Source organism: Schistocerca gregaria, chromosome 8 (assembly GCF_023897955.1).
Source record: "Schistocerca gregaria isolate iqSchGreg1 chromosome 8, iqSchGreg1.2, whole genome shotgun sequence".
NCBI lineage: Eukaryota > Metazoa > Arthropoda > Insecta > Orthoptera > Acrididae > Schistocerca > Schistocerca gregaria.
In genome coordinates this window covers 497,002,209-497,029,773 of record NC_064927.1, presented here as the reverse complement: position 1 = coordinate 497,029,773, position 27,565 = coordinate 497,002,209, and the positions used below count along the sequence as shown (strand labels likewise).

The 27,565-nt window shown below is 42.7% G+C and overlaps 1 protein-coding gene across 2 annotated transcripts in view; it reads right to left on the bottom strand.

Annotated features, from left to right (window-relative positions):
* Positions 1-787: 787 nt before the first annotated feature.
* The window catches only part of LOC126284862 (UDP-glycosyltransferase UGT5-like), an 89,905-nt gene continuing 63,127 nt past the window's right edge, over positions 788-27,565 (bottom strand). For both annotated transcript variants that reach the window (XM_049984098.1, XM_049984099.1), the window contains exons 4-6: positions 25,338-25,560; positions 9,169-9,388; positions 788-4,762 (exon numbers count right to left, since the gene is read on the bottom strand). In XM_049984098.1, the coding sequence (XP_049840055.1) occupies positions 4,468-4,762; positions 9,169-9,388; positions 25,338-25,560 (738 nt within the window). In that variant the 3' untranslated portion in view covers positions 788-4,467. The remainder of the gene's footprint in view (positions 4,763-9,168; positions 9,389-25,337; positions 25,561-27,565) is intronic.

Genomic DNA, 27,565 nt, shown 5'->3' with positions numbered 1-27,565 from the left:
TTCCTTATTTGCTACCCTCGCGATGAATCGTCTGTCCCTTCTTACAATCTGAAACACTGTGGAGGTAGAACAGATAGTTGTAGTGGCTAATGGGTTACTAGCTGCCGGCCGAAGTGGCCGTGCGGTTCTAGGCGCTACAGTCTGGAACCGGGCGACCGCTACGGTGGCAGGTTCGAATCCTATTTCTATGTGTTAGTATTTTTATTTAAGTATACTATCGAAACATGTAAAGAAATTCACTGATTCACTTTCAGGTTTTTCGTTTAATATTTTATCTTCATATTTTCTGTAATGTGAATATATCTCCAGTTCTTCTACCAAATTTACTTAGTCGGTGGAGTTCTTTGACATTTTGCTCTATTTTCCAAATGGGTGTCCTGTATTATGTATGTGTGTTGCTATGGCTGATGTGGTGTGTCTGTTGTATGTGTAGGCTTTAATTTCCTCTGTGTACCTGGTATTGAAATTTCGGCCCGTTTCTCACGGGTAGAACATGGAAAATTCCTGGCGTGTTATCTTGTACCTTCCAGAGTCTGAATATGGATCATGATTACACTTTATATAATGTATTAGTTTTTGTTGTAGTTTATTAGATGTAGAAAACCCAATTTTTATTTTGTGAATTTCGAAATTATTTGCAATCTATGATACAGTGCCAATGTTTGGGATACTAGATACACACTTTTTTTTCTCTTTTTCTTCTGTGGTGCAGTTTGCACCTCGGTCTTTCTTTATTTTGTCTAGGATTGTGTGAATCATGGAAGCATTGTAACTATTTCAAACTGTATTCTTTCTCACTGTGTTTATTTCTTGTTGCATATTTTCTTGGTGCATATTTTCTAGGTTCAATGGTGTTTTAGTTGCCCTGTGTAGCATTGACCTGTATGGTGCATGTTTGTGGATATTTGGGTGACATGTGGTTGCAGGAATTGTGGTGTCGGTCATTGTGTTTTTCTTATCGGGATGTCTTTCGCCTGTTTACTGAGTACATGTCACCTGACCTACTCTATAAAAATGAAAACGGACTGAATTAATATAACGAAATAGCTCAGTTTACTACATCAAGCTGTGCTTATAATTAAAAAGTTGTTGATTACATAGTTTCAAACTCTTGGGAATTAAGCCAGAGTACGTTACATGCCTCTGCTCGAAGTGTTAGTTGCAATTTTAGTAGTTACTTAGAGACAGTTACAACTGTCGACTACACATCGTACTACGCTAGTAGGAATGCCGTACGGTCTGTCGAACAGGGAATGCTCGCTTTGGTAAAATAAGCGCACTGACGTAGTATTTCATAACCGTGAATTCTCGATAGCTGGACGTTCATGTAACACCCGTTATTTCTTGACCGCCGCCCCCCCCCCCCCCCCCCCCCCGCCTCCCCCGCCCCACCTGGGCTGGAGAGCCAGTTGCTACTATGGCGTCAGTCTTACCTTTTACATGGGTCGTCAAAATAGTTGGCAGTATTAGGTGTGCTTTAATTGTCTCATTAAGTATTTTCCGTTGCACAGTCTTCGCTACACGTGTTCTCTCTGGAAGCACATTAGTTGAGAAGTCACTTTTGGTGAAAGCAGTCTTCTGCACTGAGGCAACGCTCCCCCTTACTTTCTCTTCTTGCCCCTTTCTCTAAGTCTGCGAAGTTCTCCTAAGAATTCCGCGTGTTCTCACGACACAAGCTACGATACCTCTAGATTTAGCATGTAGAATTTAAAACTCCTCTGAGTGAAATGGTTAGTGGAAATGGAGATAGTAAACCAAATAGTTACTGCTAATAGCTATGTGCCGATATTAATAGACGATTTGATCCAGAAAATAAAAAGAAAGAATGAACACACTAAACATATCAGAAAACAAGCCACATATTTATCCCATATTAAGCCAACATAGCACAAAAGATGGCCAGTGTCTTTACATACTTACACGGTTAATATAGGACACAACTTTACATCACAGACTGTCCCCTTTTAACACTTCCGTGCTGATGTGCTCTTTGACCGTTTATTATTGTATATATAATTGCTTTTATCTTTATGTAAATTTATATGTACACAATGTATAAATTCATTTGTTTATTTTGCTGTATAATCAATTATGTATATTATGTGAATATCGCTGAGTGATCGCTGAGGGAATGTTAGGGAAACGCTAGGTTTTTGTCAACGAATAAGTATCTTTGGAGTAGCGGCGTCTCTGGACGCGGGAGGATGTTAGGCCAGAGCGCGCGCTACACAGAGAGAGAACTCTGGCGCGAGACTTGGTGAAGTGCGGACACATGGATGGCGTGCACTGTACTGGAGGAGTGTCTGTTTAGCGGCACGTGGCAAGTGATGAGCGTGGGCGGTGGAAATATTGGCTGCAGCAACATGAAGAACCTGCCACGCCAATATCATTGCCTATGTCTCCCGTGCTCGTTAATTACCACGGAAAGGAGCCAGCAGCAGTATCGTCGTCAGCAACTTCGTCACGGCGAGAGTGGAGTGAAGTAAGATTGCTCCATCATAGCTTATTGTCAACTAGTTTTGTAACGGGGTTACTCAGCTTTGTGGTGTGAATAATTACCATAGTTTAATCAAAACTGTTTACGCGTGTTTTTGCCATTTTCCAAAACTCATATGGAAATAGTAGATGTTATTGTGAGGTAGCGCCATTGTCACTTTCAACAGTAAGTAACCATTAATCTGAGTGTTACCTCGTATGTCTTCCAAATTTCAGCTCTATTAGTTAATGATATTTTCTTTCTCCCCTTATTACGTAAATGTTTCAATTGTTTTTGCTAACGTGCGTGCAGCCCTCTGTTGCCACGCGTGTTCGAGTAATTCTTAACGTTGACTGTTCGGCTCATTAATTCACCTACCGAACAGAAATTGTGCCAGTTGGGCTGGCGACCGTATTTCTTTTATCTATAATTATTTCAGCAACTCTTATTATTCCCTTCCGATCCACGTGGTACCCCTTCTCGTTGGCGCAGTAGGCTTACGTGAATGATAGCACACATCTTTCGAACAACCATACTAAATTTTACAGTAATTAAGTAGGCGGAATAAGGTGTCCTAGAAGGTACCTTGTTGTTAACCTCCCCCTCATTGATCGACTTTATATTGAATATTCGGAACGATAGCCTTTTCAAAATTGTATTACAAATGTTTAGGTACATGCTTACACGGTTATATACTTCTAACATTGTCGATAGAAGGGAAGAGAGACGTAACACGTTTCTCTCCCGAACGGCGCGCGGGAAAAACGAACACTTACATTTTTCTTTCCGAGCCCTGATTTCTCTTATTTTATTGTGATGATCATTTCTCCCTATGTAGGTTTTCGCAATCGGAGGAGGAGAATGGTGATTGAAGTTTCATGAGAAGATCCCATCGCGACGAAAACGCCTTTGTTTTAATGATTGCCACTCCAATTGACGTATCATGTCTGTGGCACTATCTCGCCTATTTCGCGATAGTGCAAAACGAGCTGCCCTTCTTTGAACTTTGCCGATGCCTTCTGTCAATCCCACCTGATGCGGATCTCACACTGCACAGCAATATTCTAGAATAGGGCGGGCAAGCGCGGTGTAAACAGTCTCTTTAGTAGACCTGTTGCACCTTCTAAGTGTTCTGCCAGTGAATCGCAGTCTTTGGTTTGCTCTGCTCACATTATCTCTGTGATCGTTCCAACTACAGTTATCCATAAGTATTTAGTTGAATTTACAGCCTTCAGAGTTGTGTGATTTATCGCGTAGTCGAAATTTAACGGGTTTCCTTCAGTAATCATGTGAATAACTTCACACTTTTCTTTATTCAGGGTCAATTGCCACTTTTCACAGCACCACACTATCTTTCTGGTCTTCATATCAATTTCATATATGATAACAGCCGCTCGGCTTCAGCTAATGTAATTTACCACCATGCGATGTAACAAGGCCCAATCCTCCTGAAGAAGATATTTTTAGAAATATCGAAACCTAGATCAAGGGCTAAATAAACCTTTGGTTTGCAGGTTGATGGCTGGTTTATTTTCCAATCTCTCGAAATTTTTTTCATTGTAACTAGCAGTATGTGTCCTCACAAACCACTCCGTAATGCAGGAAAGTGCTGTAAAAGTGCGACGATTGTCATGGATGCATCAACAAAGCTGCATCGATGATTTTCTGCACTAGGTATTCCTTAATGAAGGTAGATAGTTACAGACAGGGTAATTCGAATCTTATGGAAAGTTCTTTTAGTACAGTGGATAAACGAGAGAAATTTTGTTGTGTTTCACGTAAGTTGTGAAGTGCCATTACGAGAAGAACTTAAGCTCTGTCTTACTTCCTTGCGTAAAAAGGGTGTGGTTTCTAGGTGGCCTAGTTGCAGGGCACTATAAGCGACTCGGAGCAACTGCCTAATACTTCTGCTCTGGAAGATCGTCCAAAGGCGACATCACATTTACAGCACACGGACACTGGGAAAAAATCCTGCGACGAACACGACACCGTTAGTCTTTCTTGGTCGATTTTCCTCTTCTTCCGAAAGCAGTTTGAGCTGTAACTGTGCACAGACGCCGCATGACGGCTCTTATCGCACAGCTGACCATCAGGAGCGCCAGCAGCAGCGCAGCGACGACATCTAGCAGCAGGTACTGGAACCACGAGAGGTCCATCGCGGCGGACCTGAGGTGCGGCGCACCCTGGTGGCGGATCACGTACTCCGTCCAGTAGACCGCCTCGTCCAGCGGGTGAATCGGCCGGTCGTTGAAGATGCGGGACAGGTGTTGGGCTCTCTCACGGTACCTGCAATCGTAGAGCCAGCGTCCGTAAAAAACATCCACAGCACCCACTATGTGTGCTCAACACGTCATTGGTATAGTTTGCTGCTGCACCGAAAACCCCACAGCAAATCCTCAATATCAAGATCCTCAAAGCTAATACTATAGATTTAGCGACATATATAGGTCACAGTCAAGGCAACTGATGGTCCTTGCACCCACAGCAAAGAACCGCTCCATTGCAGGGCAGTACTCTTTTATATACCATGGTTATCTACGCCCTCGCTCCTTTACACTATAAGTACTATAAAGTTTTGCAACACATGTCGCTTAGCCACTTCGAAATGTATCATTTGTGTCTATTTCTTCATCATCACTATATTTGTTTTTGATTTGAACACTGATCACCGACACTGAGTGTGGAAACATGTAACTGATTGTAAACCATCTGAACCCCAAAACCAGTCACGTGTTCGATAAAATCGCCTTGTATTGAATTCATCTCCTGTGCCAACCTTTTCATCTTAGAGAAGCAACTGCAACCTACATCCTCAGTTATCTGCTGTATGTATTCCAATCTCTTGACTTCCTCTACATTTTTTACGCTCTACAGCTCCCTCTAGTACTATGGAACTTATTCCCGGATATCTTAACATATGTACTATCATCCTGTCCCTTCTTCTTGCCAATGTTTTCCGTATATTCCCTTCTTCACCAATTCTGCGGAGAACCTCCTCATTCCTTACTTTATCAACCAGTCACTGGTAGCGATTATCATTCCACACTACATAAAGAAACGCTCATAGAGTTCAACTGTATTCACTATGGATAACATACATTTAAAATAAATACAGGTCCGAGACAAGGTGATGGCTTCTGTCCATTTGTCTTCGACTGTATATCAGAAAATATACAAAGAATATGCAATGAAAAATAAGATACTATGTACCAACAGCAAAACTGGGAAAAAAGAAACAGTGTGTTCAAGTTAACTGCTACACAGTTGCAAATTTTAGGAGATGCAGAAAAACAAAATAATCTTTGGGGAAAGCTAGGCATTAAAGAAAGTAAAGAAATTCCGATGGAGAAAAGCCAATGTCTAGCTAACATAAAAAGGCATCAAAATATGAGTAATTACAATGGACATCTGTCAAAGAGAATAAATCAAAACGCTGAAGAATCTAAGAGAGGAAACTGAAAAAAAATATTAGAAGGATCTAGTGTAAATGGAAGGATACACAAAACTGAAAGGACATATACAACAACAAAAGTATTTACAGGTGTACTTATACCATGAAAGCAAAAACAATGTATTTCGACCAAAACAGATCTACGCAAGTGAATGCGTAGAAATGAACTATAAATTAAACAAAGTAGAAATATTAGAGGAAAGAAACACAAGGACATGTAAGTGAAGACGCCTGAAAATTAAGAAGTAATGGTGAAATAAAACAACTATGGAAACTAACACAAAAAATGACGAAAAGAGGAAAAAATGACTATGAGGACTTCGGCGCACCTAGTCACAAAGTTTTGTTTACGGCCACAGAGGATATCATGGGAGGTCATTGCCACCAATGGCCTTCAATGCATGATTTCAGCAAGATCATCTATTGCAACAATTTTAAAAATCAAAGACGCTGGATTACAGGAATTAAAAACAATTGAGGATAGTGGCTTGTGATACATTTCAAGGTACAAGTATAATTACACATGTCTATGAAAATTCAAACAAAATAAATTTGTATTATTTCTTGCAGTATGTACGATTTTGCATACTATGTGGCCAGTATGGACCGTAAAGTTAAATATTCCCATCTCTAAATTGTCTGTATTACTTATTAAAGTGCACGTAACTCAGATATTGACACTTGAATAAGTTTATAGGTTAATACACAACTGTACGTCACAGTACATTCATCTTTGTGCCATGCACTAAACTGACCTAAATATGGTTGCAAAAACCTACACATGAGCACTGCTATAAATCTACCTTACTACCTAAAATGTTCCAAGAATTACCAGTGTCATTCTCACGTCTAAAATATCTCTAAAATAAAAAGTGTGACATTGCTCCCACACTTTGAAAACACAACGGACTTCGGAAGTAAATATTAGTGCATTCTAATTTGTCTGTACAACTTATTACAATACACACATCACACTTAAAGACATCATTTGATTTGCATAGGGCACTACTGGAGATCTAACATACAGCTAAAAGTACACTGATAATTAGCAAAGTAAATGATGGCATCTTCGCAAAAGGTGTCATACACATTGGAATGCACTTTGCACGGCAATATCGTCAAAAAGTCTACCACTAACACATGACAAAACGTTGTCTTCCGCTACTACGAAGTGGAAAACTGCATTCTCTCTGAACTGTATATTATACTGTTATTGCCTTATTAAAGCAAGAATTAGAGACAGAGGAAATATTGTGTAACTAATTAAAATCAGTTTGTACTGCTATGTGCTTCATTTACTGAGCGTCAGTGACTGGGGGTATTGCCTACAGGTGAAGGTGACAGTTGCTGAATGTGTCAGGGAATGGGAGCGGTTTTAGCTACTGGGCGTATCAGCTACTAGATCTTGAATAGGAGTGAGGAGTGTTAATTGTTGCAGTATTGATGCAACATGGGATAATTGTCGATGATGAGAATTAGTGGTCAACAATGGTGAGCTGTGATCAGTGATTATGAGCAGTGGTCAAGGATCATGTAACCTATGACTGTAACTTGTAGCCCTAAAACCATGATCCGTAACTAGTAACCTGTAACCCATAAGCTCTGATGCATACGCTTCAACCCACAACTTGTAACAAACACATAGGCCACAACTGGTATCTATTACCTGTAACTTGTAACGTATAGCCTGTAACCCATTACCCATACGTTTTGTCTGATTTTCTAATTGCAGTATAATCCCAACAGGATGAGTACAGTAGCTATGGGTTATGGGTTACAAGTTAGGGATTATAGGTTATGAATTAAAAGTTTTGGCTATGCAGTGCCTGTGAAAGTGTGTTCTCATGTTGCATATTTTTATTGGAGGTGGTTGACATTTCATAGTTAAATACAGGAAATACAGACTATAAACGTACAGAGAGCCTTGCACAATAGTTCAATGGTAAATTCTTCATTCTCTGTCAAAAATTTTCACTGTGCGTAACCTCTTGTAGGCTAGAATCATTTATAACAAGAGAGATAATTGTTGATCAATCCCATCAGCTATATTTTCATAATGCATAACATCATGCATTATCTTTGTCCCTACTAAAATGATGCTTGAGAACAATTTGGACATGGAAATACTTAATGTGATAGTGTACTGTCACTTACACCAATAAGAGGTCTACTTAATTACATCCTACCACTAAATGAGACAATATTTGTTTTGCCTCTCATAGTATTTTAAGTAACATGTGTTTTTGGCAGTTAAAAGCCTGGCCATGTTAATTTCACGATACCACTCGCTCTCTACAGCTCAACTTCTATGAACGTTACCGACGCAACTCGTGAGCCAGTCCATAAACAATGTTTTGAAGTCAACAATGGAAACATAGTTGACAACACTTTCATCATTATTCCAACTTCAGATACTTTTTAAAGAATGTGATGTATTTTTGAAAAATAAATGAGATCGTTCCAATACTTTTGAGTACAGCTCAGCTGGGGCAACATTCTAATTGGTTCTTTTATTTTAATGATGGCTACATTACTAAGTTCTGCCTGGAGGAGAGGAAAGGGAAATAGCACACATTGTGCCGTGTGTCTGTGTGTGTGGGGGGCGGTGTAATCCTAGACGTTGTTTGTGACATCACAAATCTAAAGAAATCTAAACAAATCTAAACTTTTTGACTAGGTGTTTCCATGTCCTCATGGCCATACTTCATCCTTTTTCTTGTGGCTTAGACCTGCATTGGCAGAGCGTCGGTGTTGTTAACGAATCTGGCATGTTTAGTTTAAGGCGTTAGCGAGATGCTACCCTCATAGCCAAACTACTTACCTAACCTAACCTAACCTAACCTAAGGGGTAGCCACAATTTTAGTCCAAACACGGTGAGAGCTTCCCAGTTATAATGCACACCACATCATTGGGGAGGGGGGGTAGGTATAATTATGAACCATTCTGTCCATCCACTGACAGACGAACACACCCAGTTTCCTTTCAGGTGTAACTGCTTTCCTTGAGTTGTGACCATACCTCAGTGGCACTGAAACTTTGTGACCTTGCAATGTTTGGGTACAAGGAGGTGTATCCCTCCTACCTTTTGTCTTGCACAAGCAGACTGCTTTCCCTGCAGGCTTCCTTCCCAATCCTCTCTCCATACCCCATCTCACTCTCTCTGTATCTACCTACCTCTGTTTGTGTAGTCCACAACACAAAGTAGCCTGTTAAACTAGCCCCTTAGTGCCCACCGCTCACCTGGGGACGTTGAGCACCTCGCCTAGCGCCCACCCTATGGAGGCCTCGGTGACGTTGTGGAGCTCCACCCTGACGGCGTAGCCCTGCTTGGCGGCGAGCGCCACGTTGAGCTTCTGGTCCATAAAGACGGGCACGCCGACCAGCGGCACCCCCCTGGCCGTCGCCTCCTGCGTGCTCAGCAGTCCGCCGTGCGTTATGAACGCCCGCACGTTCTTGTGGGCTGCAACACGCCACGCCATGCCGCGCTAATTGTTGTACTTCATAGCAGTCATTCAAACATGTATATTGCACACACACACACACACACACGTGGGCTTCGGTGCACCTCAATCAGTTATAATATTTACAGCTAATTGGTCAGGGGCGAGTTGTGATGTTGCAGAATATGTGTCAAGCCCTACTGTTGTAGAGTACATCGCGTCGCGAGCAAAGTCAGGACTGTGCACATGCAGACAGTGTCTCCACGGCTCAGGGGCTTTTTGGAGCACGGCCTTACGCGGTAGCGCAGTAATTCCTAGTCTCTGATCTGCGGCTGAGGAAGGAATTCCGCTGATGACAGCTGTCGTGGCTGCCAGGTCATTGGTTCTGGAATTTCGCAGTCTGAAGCAGCGGTAATATCTCAGGACATTTATTGACGAGAAGTGTTGTTAAACTGTGCTCTGCATTACGATTAACCAGTTTCAGTTCGTGACTTGCGTTCTACTTAGAAGTATAATGTTACATAATTACTGCCGATTGTATTACGACCAGCGTAGTGACAAAAATTGCAACGTTCAGTAAATTTCTAACATGTGTGAGATTTGTTCTGCTCTACCTTCCTACCACAGTTGTCCTAGGATGCTCAGAGTGTTTAGGGGAATCTATGGCTTGCAAGGTAGGAAGATACCATCTCATGTATGCAGCGTGCAGAAGAGAGCAGCAGTACAAGATGTGATGCAATAAGACAGTGATCTCAATGTCGGTTCCACTACACACACTGTAAAAGAAACGTTAACTCCAACAGAACTTAGTGTACTGGTTCATGGCGGCACTACTTGTTAGCAAAGAGTAATTAAGTTTTTTTCAATATTAAGGTTTGTTTTTACACTCAGTATGACTTCATGATATAGCAACCATAATACATACATGATGGTAAAACATTTATATGCTGGGTATTCCCAAACTGTTCCAAACTTCAGCTGGGGGTCTGTAGAGTACAAAGAAAGTACACTGGACTCGCATTCGGGACGACGACGGTTCAATCCCGCGTCCGGCCACCCTGATTTAGGTTTTCCGTGATTTCCCTAAATCGCTCCAGGAAAATGCCGGGATGGTTCCTTTGAAAGGGCACGGCCGACTTCCTTCCCCGTCCTTCCCTGATCCGATGAGACCGATGACCTCGCTGTCTGGTCTCGTCCCACAAACAAGACACACACACAGTACAAAGAAATTAAATATAATTGGGGCCAGAAACATCAACTGAAATAAATTCACAATTAAAATAACCAAATAACGGATAGGGTCGATAAAGAGAAATAAAATAGAAGTACACAATTAAAACCATTTAATAACTTGAGAGTATAAAGCACTCTACAGTAGCTGATCAGTTCTTTTCATTAAATTGGATATCTCACGATTCTGTCTCAATTAGGGCCGAAACTCGTGAATATGTTTAACTACAGGGCATAGTTGAAAGTATGGCAAAAATAAGAGTGTCACCCTGCTCAAACACTCGACAATTTTCTGCAAGAGAAGAGAGAATTTTTCTGTCTTCATTTTGCCTGTATTATTGCTGGTGGTCACACTTTTTCTTTCTGGCCAATCAGAGAGTTTTTTCTTGTTATAACTCCACCCACTAGAGTTTCTGTAGCTTATGATAGGACTCATTTCTTTCGTAGAGCAGAGTTTAATTTCTGCTACGTAATACTGAGACAAACAGCTTTTTTCCACATGTGTTTAACGCAGGTGGCCACAGTCAGTTATTAAAGTTTTGAGTTGGATTTTTCTGGGCATTTATTTGCCATTTCCAGCTGTGTTCCTGCAGAAAGCCTTTCCAAATCATCGTCGTTAAAAGGTAGATTTATTGGGTGTCTTCCAGGGACAAGGGCGGTTATGCCGGTGGTCTGCATAGTGGCTACAGCATCACATTGTGTCTGGTTTATGTCGCGCTGTGAAGGTTTCGGCCGAACGTGGGACAGACATTAGTGTCGCAAAAGTCTCCTTTCCTCAGAACTGTGTCTCTTAGCTTGTGTCTGGGAAATTACTTCTGTGCAATTCATAGTGTGACTGTTAGTGGCTTATATTCACGAAATGTCAGAATGTTTATCTGATTTGTATATCAATAAAATTTTGATCTAACTGTGTCTTCTGACATATTGATTTAACCGGAATTGTTTCAGGAATGGAATGGGAGGTGTGTTATTTGTCTGACACCTATAAATTAATGGCAACTCTTAAATGAATATTCTTACTCATTACTGGAAATGTAGTAGAACTTCATATTTCTCATCATAGTACAGTGTCAAATCATAAACCGAAACACGATTGTGCATGATGATCCGTGACAGGAGCATGAACTTTAGAACATGTAAAAGGTACATGTACGCATTAGGAGTGATTTAAAATGGAATGATCATATAAAGTTGATCGTCGGTAAAGCAGATCCCAGACTGAGATTCATTGGAAGAATCCTAAGGAAATGGAATCCGACAACAAAGGAAGTAGGTTACAGTACGCTTGTTCGCCCAATGCTTGAATACTGCTCAGCAGTGTGGGATCCGCACCAGGTAGGGTTGATAGAAGAGATAGAGAAGATCCAACGGAGAGCAGCGCGCTTCGTTACAGGATCATTTAGTAATTGCGAAAGCGTTACGGAGATGATAGATAAACTCCAGTGGAAGACTCTGCAGGAGAGACGCTCAGTAGCTCGGTACGGGCTTTTGTTAAAGTTTCGAGAACATTACTTCACCGAAGAGTCAAGCAGTATAGTGCTCCCTACTACGTATATCTCGCGAAGAGACCATGAGGATAAAATCAGAGAGATTAGAGCCCACACAGAAGCATACCGACAATCCTTCTTTCCACGTACAATACGAGACTGGAATAGAAGGGAGAACCGATAGAGGTACTCAAGGTACCCTCCGCCACACACCGTCAGGTGGCTTGCGGAGTATGGATGTAGATGTAGATGTAGAGTAAGTATACTGTTGTGAAAAACTTGAGGAAAAAAGTAGCTTTCGCTTGCTGTGTTGCTACCAAGTAACACAGCTCGACGAAACGTGGTCCATCTATAGAGAAAATCTCTTACACTATATCACAGAAGCTAACTAAAAGAAATATGCAATGAGACAAACAGAAGTGACACATTTATTCTAAGACAAGAATTAGATTGCAGTCACCGCAATTCATGGTGGACCAATAAAATTAACTCAGTTCGACCAGGACTCGGAAGGCGCAAGGGTGTCTACCGACCGCCGTGTCTTCCTCAGACGTGCAGATATGTAGGCGCATGTGGTCAGCACACCGCTCTCCCGACCATTGTCAGTTTCAGTGACAGGAGACGCTACTCAGTCGTGTAGCTCCTGAACTGGTCTCACAAGGGCAGAGTGCAAAGAAAGAAGGAAGGAAGATTGAGTGTAATCTTCCCATTGGACTAGGCAATCATTTTGTATTGGACAAGAACGGGAAATGATTGGTTCAAATGGCTCTCAGCACCATGGGACGTAACATCGGAGGTCAACAGAACCCTAGAACTTAGAACTACTTAAACCTAATTATCTTACGGACGTGACACACATCCATCCCCGAGGCAGGATTCGAACCTGCGACCGTAGCGGTTGCGCGGTTCCAGACTTAAGTGCCTAGAACCGCTCGGCCACACCTGCCGGCAAGGGGAAATGAAGACCTAATTATAAGTTCAGTGTGTGAAGCCATTGTTGCTGCTTCTCGATGGATAGCAGAAGAAATTAAACCACTCCGAGGCGAAACAACATGAGGTTAAGCTATCTCTGTGTTGAACGTGAGTTTCATGGCTGTTTGTTTTTTCATGCACCACAGCAACTGTAGTAACATTTGTTGTTAGCCACATGTCGGACAAATACGGAACACTAATTCGCAAGTGGGGAAAGTCGTCCAAGGCTGAGGCGTTCATGAAAGTTTTTTTCGAATCTCGTGAGTTGGTTTTGTCACTATAATTCAGTAATAGTAATACCTCAATCCATTGTGTTTAATGAACTGTATCTGACGGGTTATGAAATTATACTAACGATGAAACAATCCATAATCGACAAGGACAGTAGTTACAGACGAAGTGAGTTAAAAAGCATCTTATCACGTTATTTGGGTTTCTTCGGCTGACACCCACTATGAGCTCAATACCTAAGGGCAAGTCGGATATCAGTATTTAGTGAGACAATGAGTTAGAATTACAGTTGTGCTCTCCCTATTACCCTAGCTACAAGTTTGAGATCAATAAACTGTAGTTTTGTTTGTGGACTTCTTCTCTGTAAGCTATACAGCCTCGATTAATTCAAAGAACGACATTAAATGAGTTGTTCATTAGGCGCTAATGTAAACTGCAGGTGGTGGGGAAAGAAAGAAAAGGAAAGGAAAGGAAAGGCGTGGAAAGGGAGGGAACTATCGATGTGAGCGGCATCGGGAGTTTGTGCTGAGTCGGGTGTGTGTGTGTGTGACGGGGAAGCGAACCTGGGATCTTCTGCTTATGAGGCAGTTGTGTTAACCACTACACCACCCAGACAGAGTGTTTATAACGTGACTGCACGGCACGCTTCTTAACCGACCCACACTCACAGCAAGCACTACCCATCGACAGTCCCTGCCTGTGTAATCTGCGCCCACTACTTACGTGGAAAGGAATTATGCATCCACGGCGAAGATGGTTGATTCATTACCCATCAAGGAAAATAAACTATATGAATGGCCGGCCGCGGTGGTCTCGCGGTTCTAGGCGCGCAGTCCGGAACCGTGCGACTGCTACGGTCGCAGGTTCGAATCCTGTCTCGGGCATGGATGTGTGTGATGTCCTTAGGTTAGTTAGGTTTAAGTAGTTCTAAGTTCTAGGGGACTAATGACCCCAGAAGTTGAGTCCCATAGTGCTCAGAGCCATTTGAACCAACTATGATTGTGTGGTGCCTGTTCTCTCAGACATGTCCAAAATAAAAAGCAGACAACACCCGTTCATACAAGCAGTAACGGTCGGTTTCGAGTGAGGACCCAAATCAAACTGTAACGTTATGTGCGTGTACTTGAGCTAATGCCCCCCCCCCCCCTCCTGGAATTGGTGCAAGGTGAGGTACACTTGTATGTCAAGCCTTGTGGTTCCGGGGCCAAGTGTGCACTTTGGCTTGTCTAGCTAAGTGACATGTGGAAGGGCCAGGTATCAAGATGAACACTGTGCCCAGAAATGCGGAAAATCCCAGAAGGGGGGAGCTGGACAGTACTCGCTCGCTTAGCAGATCGCGGAATGCACGTGTAATGGCGGACTTTCAGCTAATCTCAAAGATGGCTAAGTTACAACAATACATCTGCAATGTCAGAAAAATGAGGGATATCCACTGACATATTTTCAATGTATTTAAAACTACAGAAGTTAATATTTTAGAATGACTAAATATTTACACAATGAACCTCTAAATTAGCAGCTTTTGAATAAGTCAGGCAATTTCACCAAACGATAAATCAGATGACAGCTTAGCACTATAGCTACCATCCCTGAAAGTTACGCATCTGTAACTATCTTATGTATTGATTCCTGATATCTTGCATATCTTGTTAATGATGCAAATGGCTTTCAGAACATCGTATTCTCCCCAATAACACAGCAAATTATTGCAGCATGAATTCCTCAAATCTTGTCATACTTGTGTCTTTATGTTACTATTTTTGCTAGATGTTCATTTAACTATTGATTAAATATATAATACAAAATCACAGTAATTTAATAAGTGATTTAGTTAGCACCAGCATTTGAAAGGAGAACCAAAAGGACCTCTGTCAGACAGGCACTAATAATTGTTTAAACTATAACGACAGTCAGTTGTCATTTAACGCACTTTCACAAGACCGTTACGTTATTTATTTATGAACAAACCTTTATTTTTAATTATTGTAAATGGTATATTAGTTTATTGCAGGCAGTGGTCAAGCATAGGCATTTTTGTCTAGTTCTAGAGGAAAGCAGACCGGCCTGTATTAATGCGCAACACTTGATCATGTAGGTGATTGAATCTAGGAGATTAACAGCCACTACAGCACTTTATGCAACTATTGGGAATAGACAGAGTGTGAGTTTCTACTCATTATCTCACGTGTGTCAATTTGTAAATCACCATGTCGAACTCTGAACTGCTTTGAGGCGGCCAATATTTCGTGTATTGTGATCATGAAATGGACTTAGTTTTCGCGTATCTTAGATGACTATTTCTGCTACTATTATCTCACTGCTCTCAACGGAAGTCTAGTGCATCTGCCGGCCGCGATGGTCTCGCGGTTCTAGGCGCGCAGTCCGGAGCCGTGAGACTGCTGCGGTCGCAGGTTCGAATCCTGCCTCGGGCATGGATGTGTGTGATGTCCTTAGGTTAGTTAGGTTTAATTAGTTCTAAGTTCTCGGGGACTCATGACCACAGCAGTTGAGTCCCATAGTGCTCAGAGCCATCTAGTGCATCTGATAAGGTTATTTCTGTCTGTATTTTAAATGGATACCGTGGGATCACTTGTCATTCAGTTGAGATATGCTTACATGAATTACCTTACCTCAAAATAATTCTGTCATTTACATAAATTACAGACGTCAGAATATAATATTTTTTGTTAAATTATTCATTTATCTTTTAAACAATGCTCCATGACGAACATTCATAACTGATCGTTATAGCAGAGATTGAAAATAGAGCTTCAGTTGTAAGGTTTTTCTTTTTTATGCCCGACATCAGGTGTGATACTGAAAATAAACGAGAGATCGAAGCTAATAATAATTTTTGCACGAGAGAAAGCGAAAAAAGAATCACCATATAACATTTTTAGAAAACAGCTTTCGGGCAATAGTTCTGCCATCTGTTGACGAGAAGAACACTGGAAAAACTAGCCAGGCCGTTCACAATTTGGACTTGTGATATTCGTGTAAAAGGAAGAACATCATGAAAAAGTGGCATGAACAGCGTTAAGAGTACATTGTCAGAGGCAAAGGAACATATCGAACAGGGGCAGTACACTCGGGGTCACAGCACACGAAGTGTAAGTGTAGTGCTGGTCACCGCATAACTCTTCACCCAGACACTCCTCCGTAGTAATGTCCGGTGTCACTTTTTCAGTGACTTAGTTTTTACCGCACGTAGCCCGACCGCTATTTTCTAAAACGTTATGTGGAACTTCTTTGTTGTTTTCTCATGTGTACTAGTGCGTGTAAAATTATTATTAGCTTCTGTCTCTTGTATCACACCTGATGATGGGTCGGCCTACGTAATAACACGAAACCAGTCGTGTTCTAACCACTGAAAAAAATGGAACCTTGCAATATATTCAATTATCTTTTGTTTAATAGATCTGATTATTTTATTAATTCGCAATCCCGGCCAGTGCATGGACTGTTTGACCGCAGGTTAGCGAGTTAGCTGATAGAGATGAAGACGTGCGCGGCTTTACACTACGACTTCATCGAGTGAGTCTTCTTAAACGGAGCCGTGCACAGCCCAGTTACCTAAGGTACGAGCAGCAGCAGGTAAAATCACAAGTGCTTTGCTCGTATGGTTAGCACGCTACTTTTCAGAAGCAGAAAACCATTAGCTAACGTCGCAGAGTGCACCTACAAACTTAGTAATACACCATTGTTGGACGGAAGTAGAAAATATAAAAGTGCGTACAACTGATGTAGCGTGCCTAAGGAACGAAATATGACTGCTTATAAATTACGGCGTCTAGTTAACTAGACTTCTTTCCTCTCCAGTTCTTTTCAGCACTTATAAATTTCATACAATGTTCACTTAATTTGTAGCTCTGTATGACAGAACCATATTGCAAACACCATTACTATCTATGAGAAAAAGTACCACTACAGCTCTATCCTGAGTATGTCTTTATTCTATCACACGATTAGTTATAACGATACCGCAGTAAATGCGTCAAAGAAATCAAATACTTTTTTGGCTGTGTTGGAGCCTGAGAATGGAGGTAATGTGCGGCAAAACTAATCGCGTGATAGAATATCATCAGCTGAACTCCCTCGTCCATGCAATAAGATGGGCATCCATAAAAAGCTGTCAGCATCTACTCCGGCTTTCCAGCGTTCCATGTTTCACTTCCATATAGTGCTGTGATGTAGGCGTAATCCATCACGAACTTCTTCCTGTTTTCCATATCAGCAGTAGAGAGCTCTTTTACTGAAACTCTTCCCCCGTACCACACTGTTTCGGAGAACCTCCTTGCTTCGGCCATATGTGTAATCCTATTTTCTAGACGAACGACTCTTTCACTCCTTCCAGTAACGTGTCGTTCCCAACTGTAAAGCTGAGCGACCTGTTGTTCTCCTTTCCATAACTCATCGTCATCATCATCATCTTCCTCTTCTCTTCGTTTGCCGTTAGACCCATTCATCGACAACTATGTTCTCCACAGCTTCCAGTAGGTCATCTAAGTCTTTTGGAGGTTATTCGTTTGTATCTGTTCTTGTCCCAGTGTTGTAAGAATTGTCTACATCGTACTCCAGCTTACATTATCGATGTTTTTCTCCAGGTTCAGAATCGTTTGGAAAGTTTCCTGACTTTTTTCTCCAGTATACCTTTTAAAAATAAAGTCCGCAGTGTTTTCAGCCTATTGAGTTTGAAATTACGCGACGTTTCGGTGAATACCACTTCCATGGTCATCTAGCGAGGAAAGACAACGAGACATCAGAATTCCTTCTTCTTCCTGAAACCAATATGATCGTAAAGTACGACTTAAGTTTGTCTTTCTCTTCTTTAGTGGAACATTTTAGAGAGCAATGTACAACGGATAAGTGTGAGTCCCTGCAGTTCGGTTTAAAAAGGACTTTCGGACAACGGAAAAGGAAATGAAAAAGAGACTTTGTGGGTGATGGGAGATTTCAGGGTTTGCGATATTGGTAAATGTTGTTTTGCTGTCAATGCCAAATTATTGTTTCTTTGTGCTAATGTGTGTATGAGGGGATATCAAATTTTTAGAAAAGTCTCCCAGTTCAGTTGTGAACTAAACAGTATTGCGTTGAGAGTTTAAATGTAGGGATATACACTCCTGGAAATTTAAATAAGAACACCGTGAATTTATTGTCCCAGGAAGGGGAAACTTTATTGACACATTCCTGGGGTCAGATACATCACATGATCACACTGACAGAACCACAGGCACATAGACACAGGCAACAGAGCATGCACAATGTCGGCACTAGTACAGTGTATATCCACCTTTCGCAGCAATGCAGGCTGCTATTCTCCCATGGAGACGATCGTAGAGATGCTGGATGTAGTCCTGTGGAACGGCTTGCCATGCCATTTCCACCTGGCGCCTCAGTTGGACCAGCGTTCGTGCTCGACGTGCAGACCGCGTGAGACGACGCTTCATCCAGTCCCAAACATGCTCAATGGGGGACAGATCCGGAGATCTTGCTGGCCAGGGTAGTTGACTTACACCTTCTAGAGCACGTTGGGTGGCACGGGATACATGCGGACGTGCATTGTCCTGTTGGAACAGCAAGTTCCCTTGCCGGTCTAGGAATGGCAGAACGATGGGTTCGATGACGGTTTGGATGTACCGTGCACTATTCAGTGTCCCCTCGACGATCACCAGAGGTGTACGGCCAGTGTAGGAGATCGCTCCCCACACCATGATGCCGGGTGTTGGCCCTGTGTGCCTTGGTCGTATGCAGTCCTGATTGTGGCGCTCACCTGCACGGCGCCAAACACGCATACGACCATCATTGGCACCAAGGCAGAAGCGACTCTCATCGCTGAAGACGACACGTCTCCATTCGTCCCTCCATTCACGCCTGTCGCGACACCACTGGAGGCGGGCTGCACGATGTTGGGGCGTGAGCGGAAGACGCCTAACGGTGTGCGGGACCGTAGCCCAGCTTCATGGAGACGGTTGCCAATGGTCCTCGCCGATACCCCAGGAGCAACAGTGTCCCTAATTTGCTGGGAAGTGGCGGTGCGGTCCCCTACGCCACTGCGTAGGATCCTACGGTCTTGGCGTGCATCCGTGCGTCGCTGCGGTCCGGTCCCAGGTCGACGGGCACGTGCACCTTCCGCCGACCACTGGCGACAACATCGATGTACTGTGGAGACCTCACGCCCCACGTGTTGAGCAATTCGGCGGTACGTACACCCGGCCTCCCGCATGCCCACTATACGCCCTCGCTCAAAGTCCGTCAACTGCACATACGGTTCACGTCCACGCCGTCGCGGCATGCTACCAGTGTTAAAGACTGCGATGGAGCTCCGTATGCCACGGCAAACTGGCCGACACTGACGGCGGCGGTGCACAAATGCTGCGCAGCTAGCGCCATTCAACGGCCAATACCGTGGTTCCTGGTGTGTCCGCTGTGCCGTGTGTGTGATCATTGCTTGTACAGCCCTCTCGCAGTGTCCGGAGCAAGTATGGTGGGTCTGACACACCGGTGTCGCTGTGTTCTTTTTTCCATTTCCAGGAGTGTATTTAACTCTGTACTGGTGCATTCCTTGTCCACATATCAGATATAGAATTTAATTGTGAGACAGTGGCTCTTGCTGTAAGAAAACCGTTTCAAAAGTTTCCGTTAAAATTTCAGGTAGTACAGGACTAAACTGGGCAGTTAGACTAGAAAAAGTGTTCTGAAACAGAAAATAAGTATGTTTTATGTGTTTTTGAGCAAATATTGTTGTCATGTAATCCTGCACTATTTATTTGGGGTCTCTGCAAAAAGGGATGTTAATATGTCTACACAGTTAGCTGTGGAAACATTTGTAAATACGGAAGTGACGTCAAATGATGGTAGTTTGGAATTGGGTGGGACCAGTATATCTTTGTCCGCAAAAGGAACGGCAATTTTGTTTCATTTTTGTTTCCTTTTCGACGATGTGAGTTCTCTCAAAAGTAATACGTAAGGAGAAAGTAGCGACATTAATTTGTCGTCTGGCAGATTTAAGGACCCGAAAGCAGGTTCATGATCAAATAATACTCGTATATCAAAAAAAGGTGAAGTGACTTTAATATTGCTATCGTCTAGTGTGTGTTAGTCTGTTGGTTTATTATGGAATGACCGTGTTGGGAGGCACAGATTACCAATCTGCATGGAATTTACGTAATGAGAGGTAATTGCTACTTGAAGTACTGGAATTGAAGCATGGATTCTTGTTGAAACTAAATGGGTGACATGAACAGTCTTCCTCGCAGAGTAAGAAACATACAATGCAACGTACAAATACTGAAGGCGTCAAAATGAGTAATGTATCTAGGATAATGTTTCTTACTCTATCGATGTAGATCTTTAGAATGTTTGATTTTGTACCAACTTGGTGCTTAACAAAAAGCCAATTGCTCAATTATTACACACAATTACACGCTGACATAATTAATTTACCTCTAATATTCTGTGTTTGCCGATCATACAGTCCATCCACTAAATCTTGATGATTCGAGATATATATTTTAAGATGTCATGCAGGATGGAAGAAATTAGTGCCTCTTCTCATGATTGCAGGCAAAAGTCATGCTTGTGAACGAATCAAATGAAAATATTCTTGCAACTATGATTATATATATATATAGGATGAGTCACTTAACGTTACGGTCGGCCGCGGTGGTCTCGCGGTTCTAGGCGCGCAGTTCGGAACAGTGCGACTGCTACGGTCGCAGGTTCGAATCCTGCCTCGGGCATGGATATGTGTGATGTCCTTAGGTTAGTTAGGTTTAAGTAGTTCTAAGTTCTAGGGGACTAATGATCACAGCAGTTGAGTCCCATAGTGCTCAGAGCCATCTGAACTTAACGTTACCGCTGGATATGTTTCGTAAACCACATCAAATATTGACGAACCGATTCCACTGGCCGAACGTGAGGAAAGGGGCTAGTGTAATTGTTTAATACAAACCATACAAAAATGCACGGAAGTATGTCTTTTAACACAAACCTACGTTTTTTTTTTTTTAAATGGAACCACGTTAGGTTTGTTAGCACATCTGAACATATAAACAAATACGTAATCAATGCCGTTTGTTGCATTGTAAAATGTTAATTAAATCCGGAAATATTGTAACCTAAAGTTGACGCTTGAAATCTCCGACGTTCAGTTGCGTGTTGTAACAAACACGGGCCACGGTCGGCGAGCAGCATCTGCAGGGCTGCAGGGACATGTTTACGATGACGACCGTGTTTACGAGTGTGGCTGTAGTGCACTGTTGTGGTTTGGTCTAGCTGTCGCAGTGTGTGCATGTAGCGCTTGCTGCTATTGTTATTCTGCATTCGTCTCCGCACGCAGACCAACTATAGTACACCGTGTTACCAGACGTCTGTGATAGTGTAGTGTTGTAGGAACTGTGACCATGGTGTATTCGAACTCTGAAAAGGCGCAGATGATACTTATTTATGGCGAGTGTCGACGAAATGCAGCTGAAGCCTGCAGAGTGTATGCAGAACGGTACCCGGACAGAGAGCATCCAACGTTCTGCACATTGCAAAACATCTACCGCCAACTGTATGCAACAGGTATGGTAGTAGCACGCAAACGGGTCCGTAACAGGCCCGTCACAGGACAAGCGGGTGCAGTTGGTGTGTTAGCTGCTGTTGCCATGAACCCACACATGAGTACACGGGACATTGCGAGAGTCGGTGGACTGAGTCAAAGTAGTGTCATGCGCATACTGCATCGTCACCGCTTTCACCCGTTTCATGTGTCGCTACATCAGCAATTACATGGTGATGACTTTAATCATCGAGTGAAATTCTGTCAATGGGCATTAACAGAGAATGCGTTGTAGTTCTACCCGTTTACCGATGAAGCGGGTTTCACAAACTACGGGGCAGTGAATCTACGGAACATGCATTACTGGTCCGTGGACAATTCTTGCTGGCTCAGACAGGTAGAGAGACAGCGACCGTGGACTGTAAATGTATGGTGCGGAATCACTGGTCCTCACTTCATTGCAGGGGCCCAAACATCTGCAACATACATCGCGTTTCTACAGAATGATCTGCCAACGTTGCTCGAAAATGTCCCACTGGAAACGCGTTGACGTATGTGGTATCAGCATGATGGTGCACTGCACATTCCGCAATTAACACTAGACTGACCCTTGAAAGGATATTCGACGGGCGTTTCATAGGACGTGGAGGACGCATAAACTGGCCAGCCTGTTCTCTTGATCTTACACCTCTGGACTTCTGTCTGTGGGGTACGTTAAAGGAGAATGTGTACCGTGATGTGCCTACAACCCCAGAGGATATGAAACAACGTATTGTGGCAGCCTGCGGCAACATTACACCAGATGTACTGCGGCGTGTACGACATTCATTACGCCAGAGATTGCAATTGTGTGCAGCAAATGATGGCCACCACATTGAACATCTATTGGCCTGACATGTCGGGACACACCCTATTCCACTCCGTAATTGAAAACGGAAACCACGTCTGTACGTGTACCTCAGCCCTCATGGTAATGTACATGTGCGTCAGTGAAAAAGACCAATAAAAAGGTGTTAGCATGTGGACGTAATGTGCTGTTCCAGTCTCTTCTGTACCTAAGGTCCATCACCGTTCCCTTTGGATCCCTACGTAATTCGATGCTCTACGATACACGCGATCGAACAGCGGAGGAGTGGTACTCAAGCGTCAACTTTAGATTACAATATCTCCGGATGTAATTAACATTTTACAATGCAACAAACGGCCCTGATTACGTATTTGTTTTTATGTTCAGATGTGATAGCAAACCTAACGTGGTTCCATTTAAAAAAACTAGGTTTGTGTTAAAAAACATACTTTCGTGCATTTTTGTATGGTTTGCATTAACCAATTACACTAGAGCCCTCTCCTCACGTGCGGTCTACATCTACATCTACATCCATACTCCGCAAGCCACCTGACGGTGTGTGGCGGAGGGTACCCTGAGTACCTCTATCGGTTCTCCCTTCTATTCCAGTCTCGTATTGTTCGTGGAAAGAACGATTTCGGTATGCTTCTGTGTGGGCTCTAATCTCTCTGATTTTATCCTCATGGTCTCTTCGCGAGATATACGTAGGATGGAGCATTATACTGCTTGACTCTTCGCTGAAGGTATGTTCTCGAAACTTTAACAAAAGCCCGTACCGAGCTACTGAGGGTCTCTCCTGCAGAGTCTTCCACTGGAGTTTATCATCTCCGTAACGCTTTCGCGATTACTAAATGATCCTGTAACGAAGCGCGCTGCTCTCCGTTGGATCTTCTCTATATCTTCTATCAACCCCATCTGGTGCGGATCCCACACTGCTGAGCAGTATTCAAGCAGTGGGCGAACAAGCGTACTGTAACCTACTTCCTTTGTTTTCGGATTGCATTTCCTTAGGATTCTCCCAATGAATCTCAGTCTGGCATCTGCTTTACCCGACGATCAACTTTATATGATCATTCAATTCTAAATCACTCCTAATGCGTACTCCCAGATAATTTATGGAATTAACTGCTTCCAGTTGCTGACCTGCTATTTTGTAGGTAAATGGTAAGGGACCTATCTTTCTATGTATTCGCAGCACATTACACTTGTCTACATTGAGATTCAATTGCCATTCCGTGCACCATGCGTCAATGCGCTGCAGATCCTCCTGCATTTCAGTACAATTTTCCATTGTTGCAACTTCTCGATACACCACAGCATCATCTGCAAAAAGCCTCAGTGAACTTCCGATGTCATCCACCAGATCATTTATGTATATTGTGAATCTGTGGAATCGATTCGTCAGTATTTGATGTGGTTTACGTATGTATATATATATATCATTTTTATGGACATATAGTATTTACTACATTGTTGATGCACGAGTAAAAATTATACGTCCTTTTTGTGTGAGATCTGAAACATTAGTTCTGTCAACCGAGACAAACAAATGTTAAAAAAACTGAGTAATCTCCAGACATTGCTCTTCTGTTATAAAGACAGTTTTAAAAGCCTATCTTTGCCATCTTCTGCGGCACTGTACAAATTTCTTATTACTAATGAGGAAAAGAAAACATCCATACAAAGTAATAACGGAAAAAAAGGTATGATGCTGGGAGATAATTGTTTAGGTATTACACAACTGTCAAGCACTGACAGAGAAATCGGTTAACGTTATCTCCCTCTTCATCCATGAACTGGAGTATTTCCTGTGGCATCCACGATTTTTTCCCCTGTACTTTCGCTATGTATAAGTTTTCATATCATGCCATAATTATTTCCTGATTTGTTATATTGCACTACCCTTCTGCTTAACCGCTTTCCATACTTTTACTAAGGTCGCCGGCTTGAGACCGCGCTGACACATTCAAAATTACTGATACTGCACAATCGGATGAGCGTTTCGTTAAGTACAACTTTCTGGCAGATTAAAACTGTGTGCCAAACTGGGACTCGAATTCGAAACTTTTGCCTTTCACGGACAGGGGCTCTTCCTTGAGAGCTAGCCAAGCATGACCGCTGCCCTGCCCTCATAGCCATTAGTTCTGCCAGTATCTCATCTCCAACTTTCCACATCCCACACACGTTCTCTGGCATGCGGGTGTTGCACTGCTTGAAGAAACGATACTGCAGATGATGGACTGTGCGGCTGGTCCCGGCGGAGGTTCGAGTCCTCCCTCGTGCATTGGTGTGTGTGTGTTTGTCCTTAAGATAATTTAGGTTAAGTAGTGTCTAAGCTTAGGGACTGGTGACCTTAGCAGATTTCACACATATCTGAACCTTTGTGATACTGCAGAGAAACGGCTTAACTAGAACTCAGGGGATCGTTTGTAGAATAAATTAGTACTCTACAGTGGAGTGTGCGCTAGACTGAAACTTCCTGGCAGACTCAAGCCGAGTACAGGTTTAGAAGGTAGTTCCTGGTTGCGCTGGACTCCAAGCCTACCACAGAGTTTCAAATCGTCACGTGCTCCGCTGCAGAGTAGAAGCCCCCTCCCGTCTACCTGGTAACTTCAGACGACGCAGTGCACTGCTGCCGGGGCAGATTACACATCACTCACCGAGGATGTCCGACTGCGGCAGCCACTTGCCTATCTTGACGTTCGGGGGCTGTCCAGGCAGGGAGTCTGCCTCCCACTTCCAGAGCACGCGCTGCTCCAGCCTGGAGAACACCCTCAGGAAGGCCTGCCGCTTTTCCTCGGGCCAGTCTTTGCTCTTCACGTTGGTGCCCATGCTGAAGTACACGGCGCCGGCTTGCGCGCCGTCCAGAAACCGCTGGATGTCCTGCAACGTCCGGGGATTATCCTCTCAGTAGGTCACCTCTGTGTTGCGCAAACGGTGGATGCGATTGTCACAGATCACCAGCTGCTCTCTAGCGAAATAGCGAAACTGGAACACTTCGTCACAAACTCTTTGATACCTATAGCCCTGGGTCTGAAGGGAATTGCAGCTTTCATCACGATCAATGAACAACTCCTACAGTAACAAACGTTATTTAGCGAATTAATTATAGAATATGAACAAATAGGGAATGCATAACTTCACTCACAGGAAGGAATTCTTGCACCACACATAGTAAGTACAATACAGTTTGCAAAATACTTAAGGCTAATCTAAACTGAATTAACAGATGTAACATTTCAATAACTCTAAAGAAAGAAGATGCGTACATACCACTGAAAGTAATACTACTACATGTACCTGTAACCAGTTGTGTGTTAGCCTTCGTATCTAATATTCCATTAACTGAGAGTAGGGTGTTACATAGGTATAAAATGTTATCTCGACCAGGCAAAGTGACAGTGGGCAAGAAACAGTACGTATACATACATCCAGAGAAAGATTATTTATAGGTACATAGCTCTAGGAGTTTATATGCAATTGTATTAACTGACCAACTAGACTGTAAAGAAAGGGTCAAAAGGGAAAAAATATTTGAGCATACTTTTGTGTTAATTTCGGTGTGTTAGCAAGACAAAAAAATGGCTCTGAGCACTATGGGACTTAACTTCTAAGGTCATCAGTCCCCTAGAACTTAGAACTACTTAAACCTAACTAACCAAAGGACATCACACACATCCATGCCCGAGGGAGAATTCGAACATGCGACCGTAGCGGTCTCGCGGTTCCAGACTGTAGCGGCTAGAACCGCTCGGCTTACCAAGACAACCGTAAGGTAGGTTATTGTAAGTTCTTACCTAATAACTGTATTAAGAAAATAATTTATTCCATAGGAGTTTATACACACACTTAACTGCCACAGTCTGATTGTATTTAGTTCCTAAGGAGAAAAATATGATTGTATTGTGTAATACATACTCATACCCACCTCAATCAATGAAATATGTGTAACTGACCTCCAGAAGAATTGTAGAGGATACAGATCTCATATGTGTACAGTCAAATGATCCGGACAAATTACACTATAAGATATATGATACCAAATGTACAGCTGAACACAGATTGTTGTGAGAAAGTGGAAACCAAGATTAATGCCCCAGTGATACTATTACAATTACCCTTGAAACACTTCTCATCAAATATAGAAGACCTAAGAACAGATGAGAAGAGATTGGAACAAATTGACAAGTTAGTGGTTAGGTAATAACTCGAAACGCAAGGAGAAGAAAGGACCCAAACATATTCCACTGCGATATGTATAAGCTTAATTATAATTGAATTTTTGTGTTGTTTCAAGTTTTGTGGGATGAGATTTCTCGCCAACTGAACCATTTAATCCTGTTTTTGCTGCAACATACACTTATTTAAAGAAATCACACCATGTTGCTAGTTTGTCACAACACAGTCGCACTCAGACATTTTTCTCTGTTCCCTGGCAGCAACTGCAAACAACCAAGGAGGTTCTACTCCCCTCGACTGCGTTAAAAAGGTTAATTAGGGAAAAACACAGCTAAACAGTACTGTTGTCAACGTTCTGTTTGCGCAACGCGGCCCAAACCAAATATGTACCGGTAGATCGGACCTGTGCAGGGACATGGAAGGACGCTGCGTGCCCACGTCTCCCAGACTTGCAGTATTCACACGTAAAGTCTCAACAACGTCAATAGCCTCCACACACACATAGTTCTTCTACGATAGGAAATACTTTTTTGTACTGAAAATAAATCCGCATAAAGTTGAAATTATAATCTATGCATCCCACAGACATGGAGACACTAGAGTATTGGTGTACTACACTACTGGCCATTAAAATTGTCACACTAACATGAAATGCAGATGATAAACGGATATTCATTGGACAAATATATTATACTAGAACTGACATGTT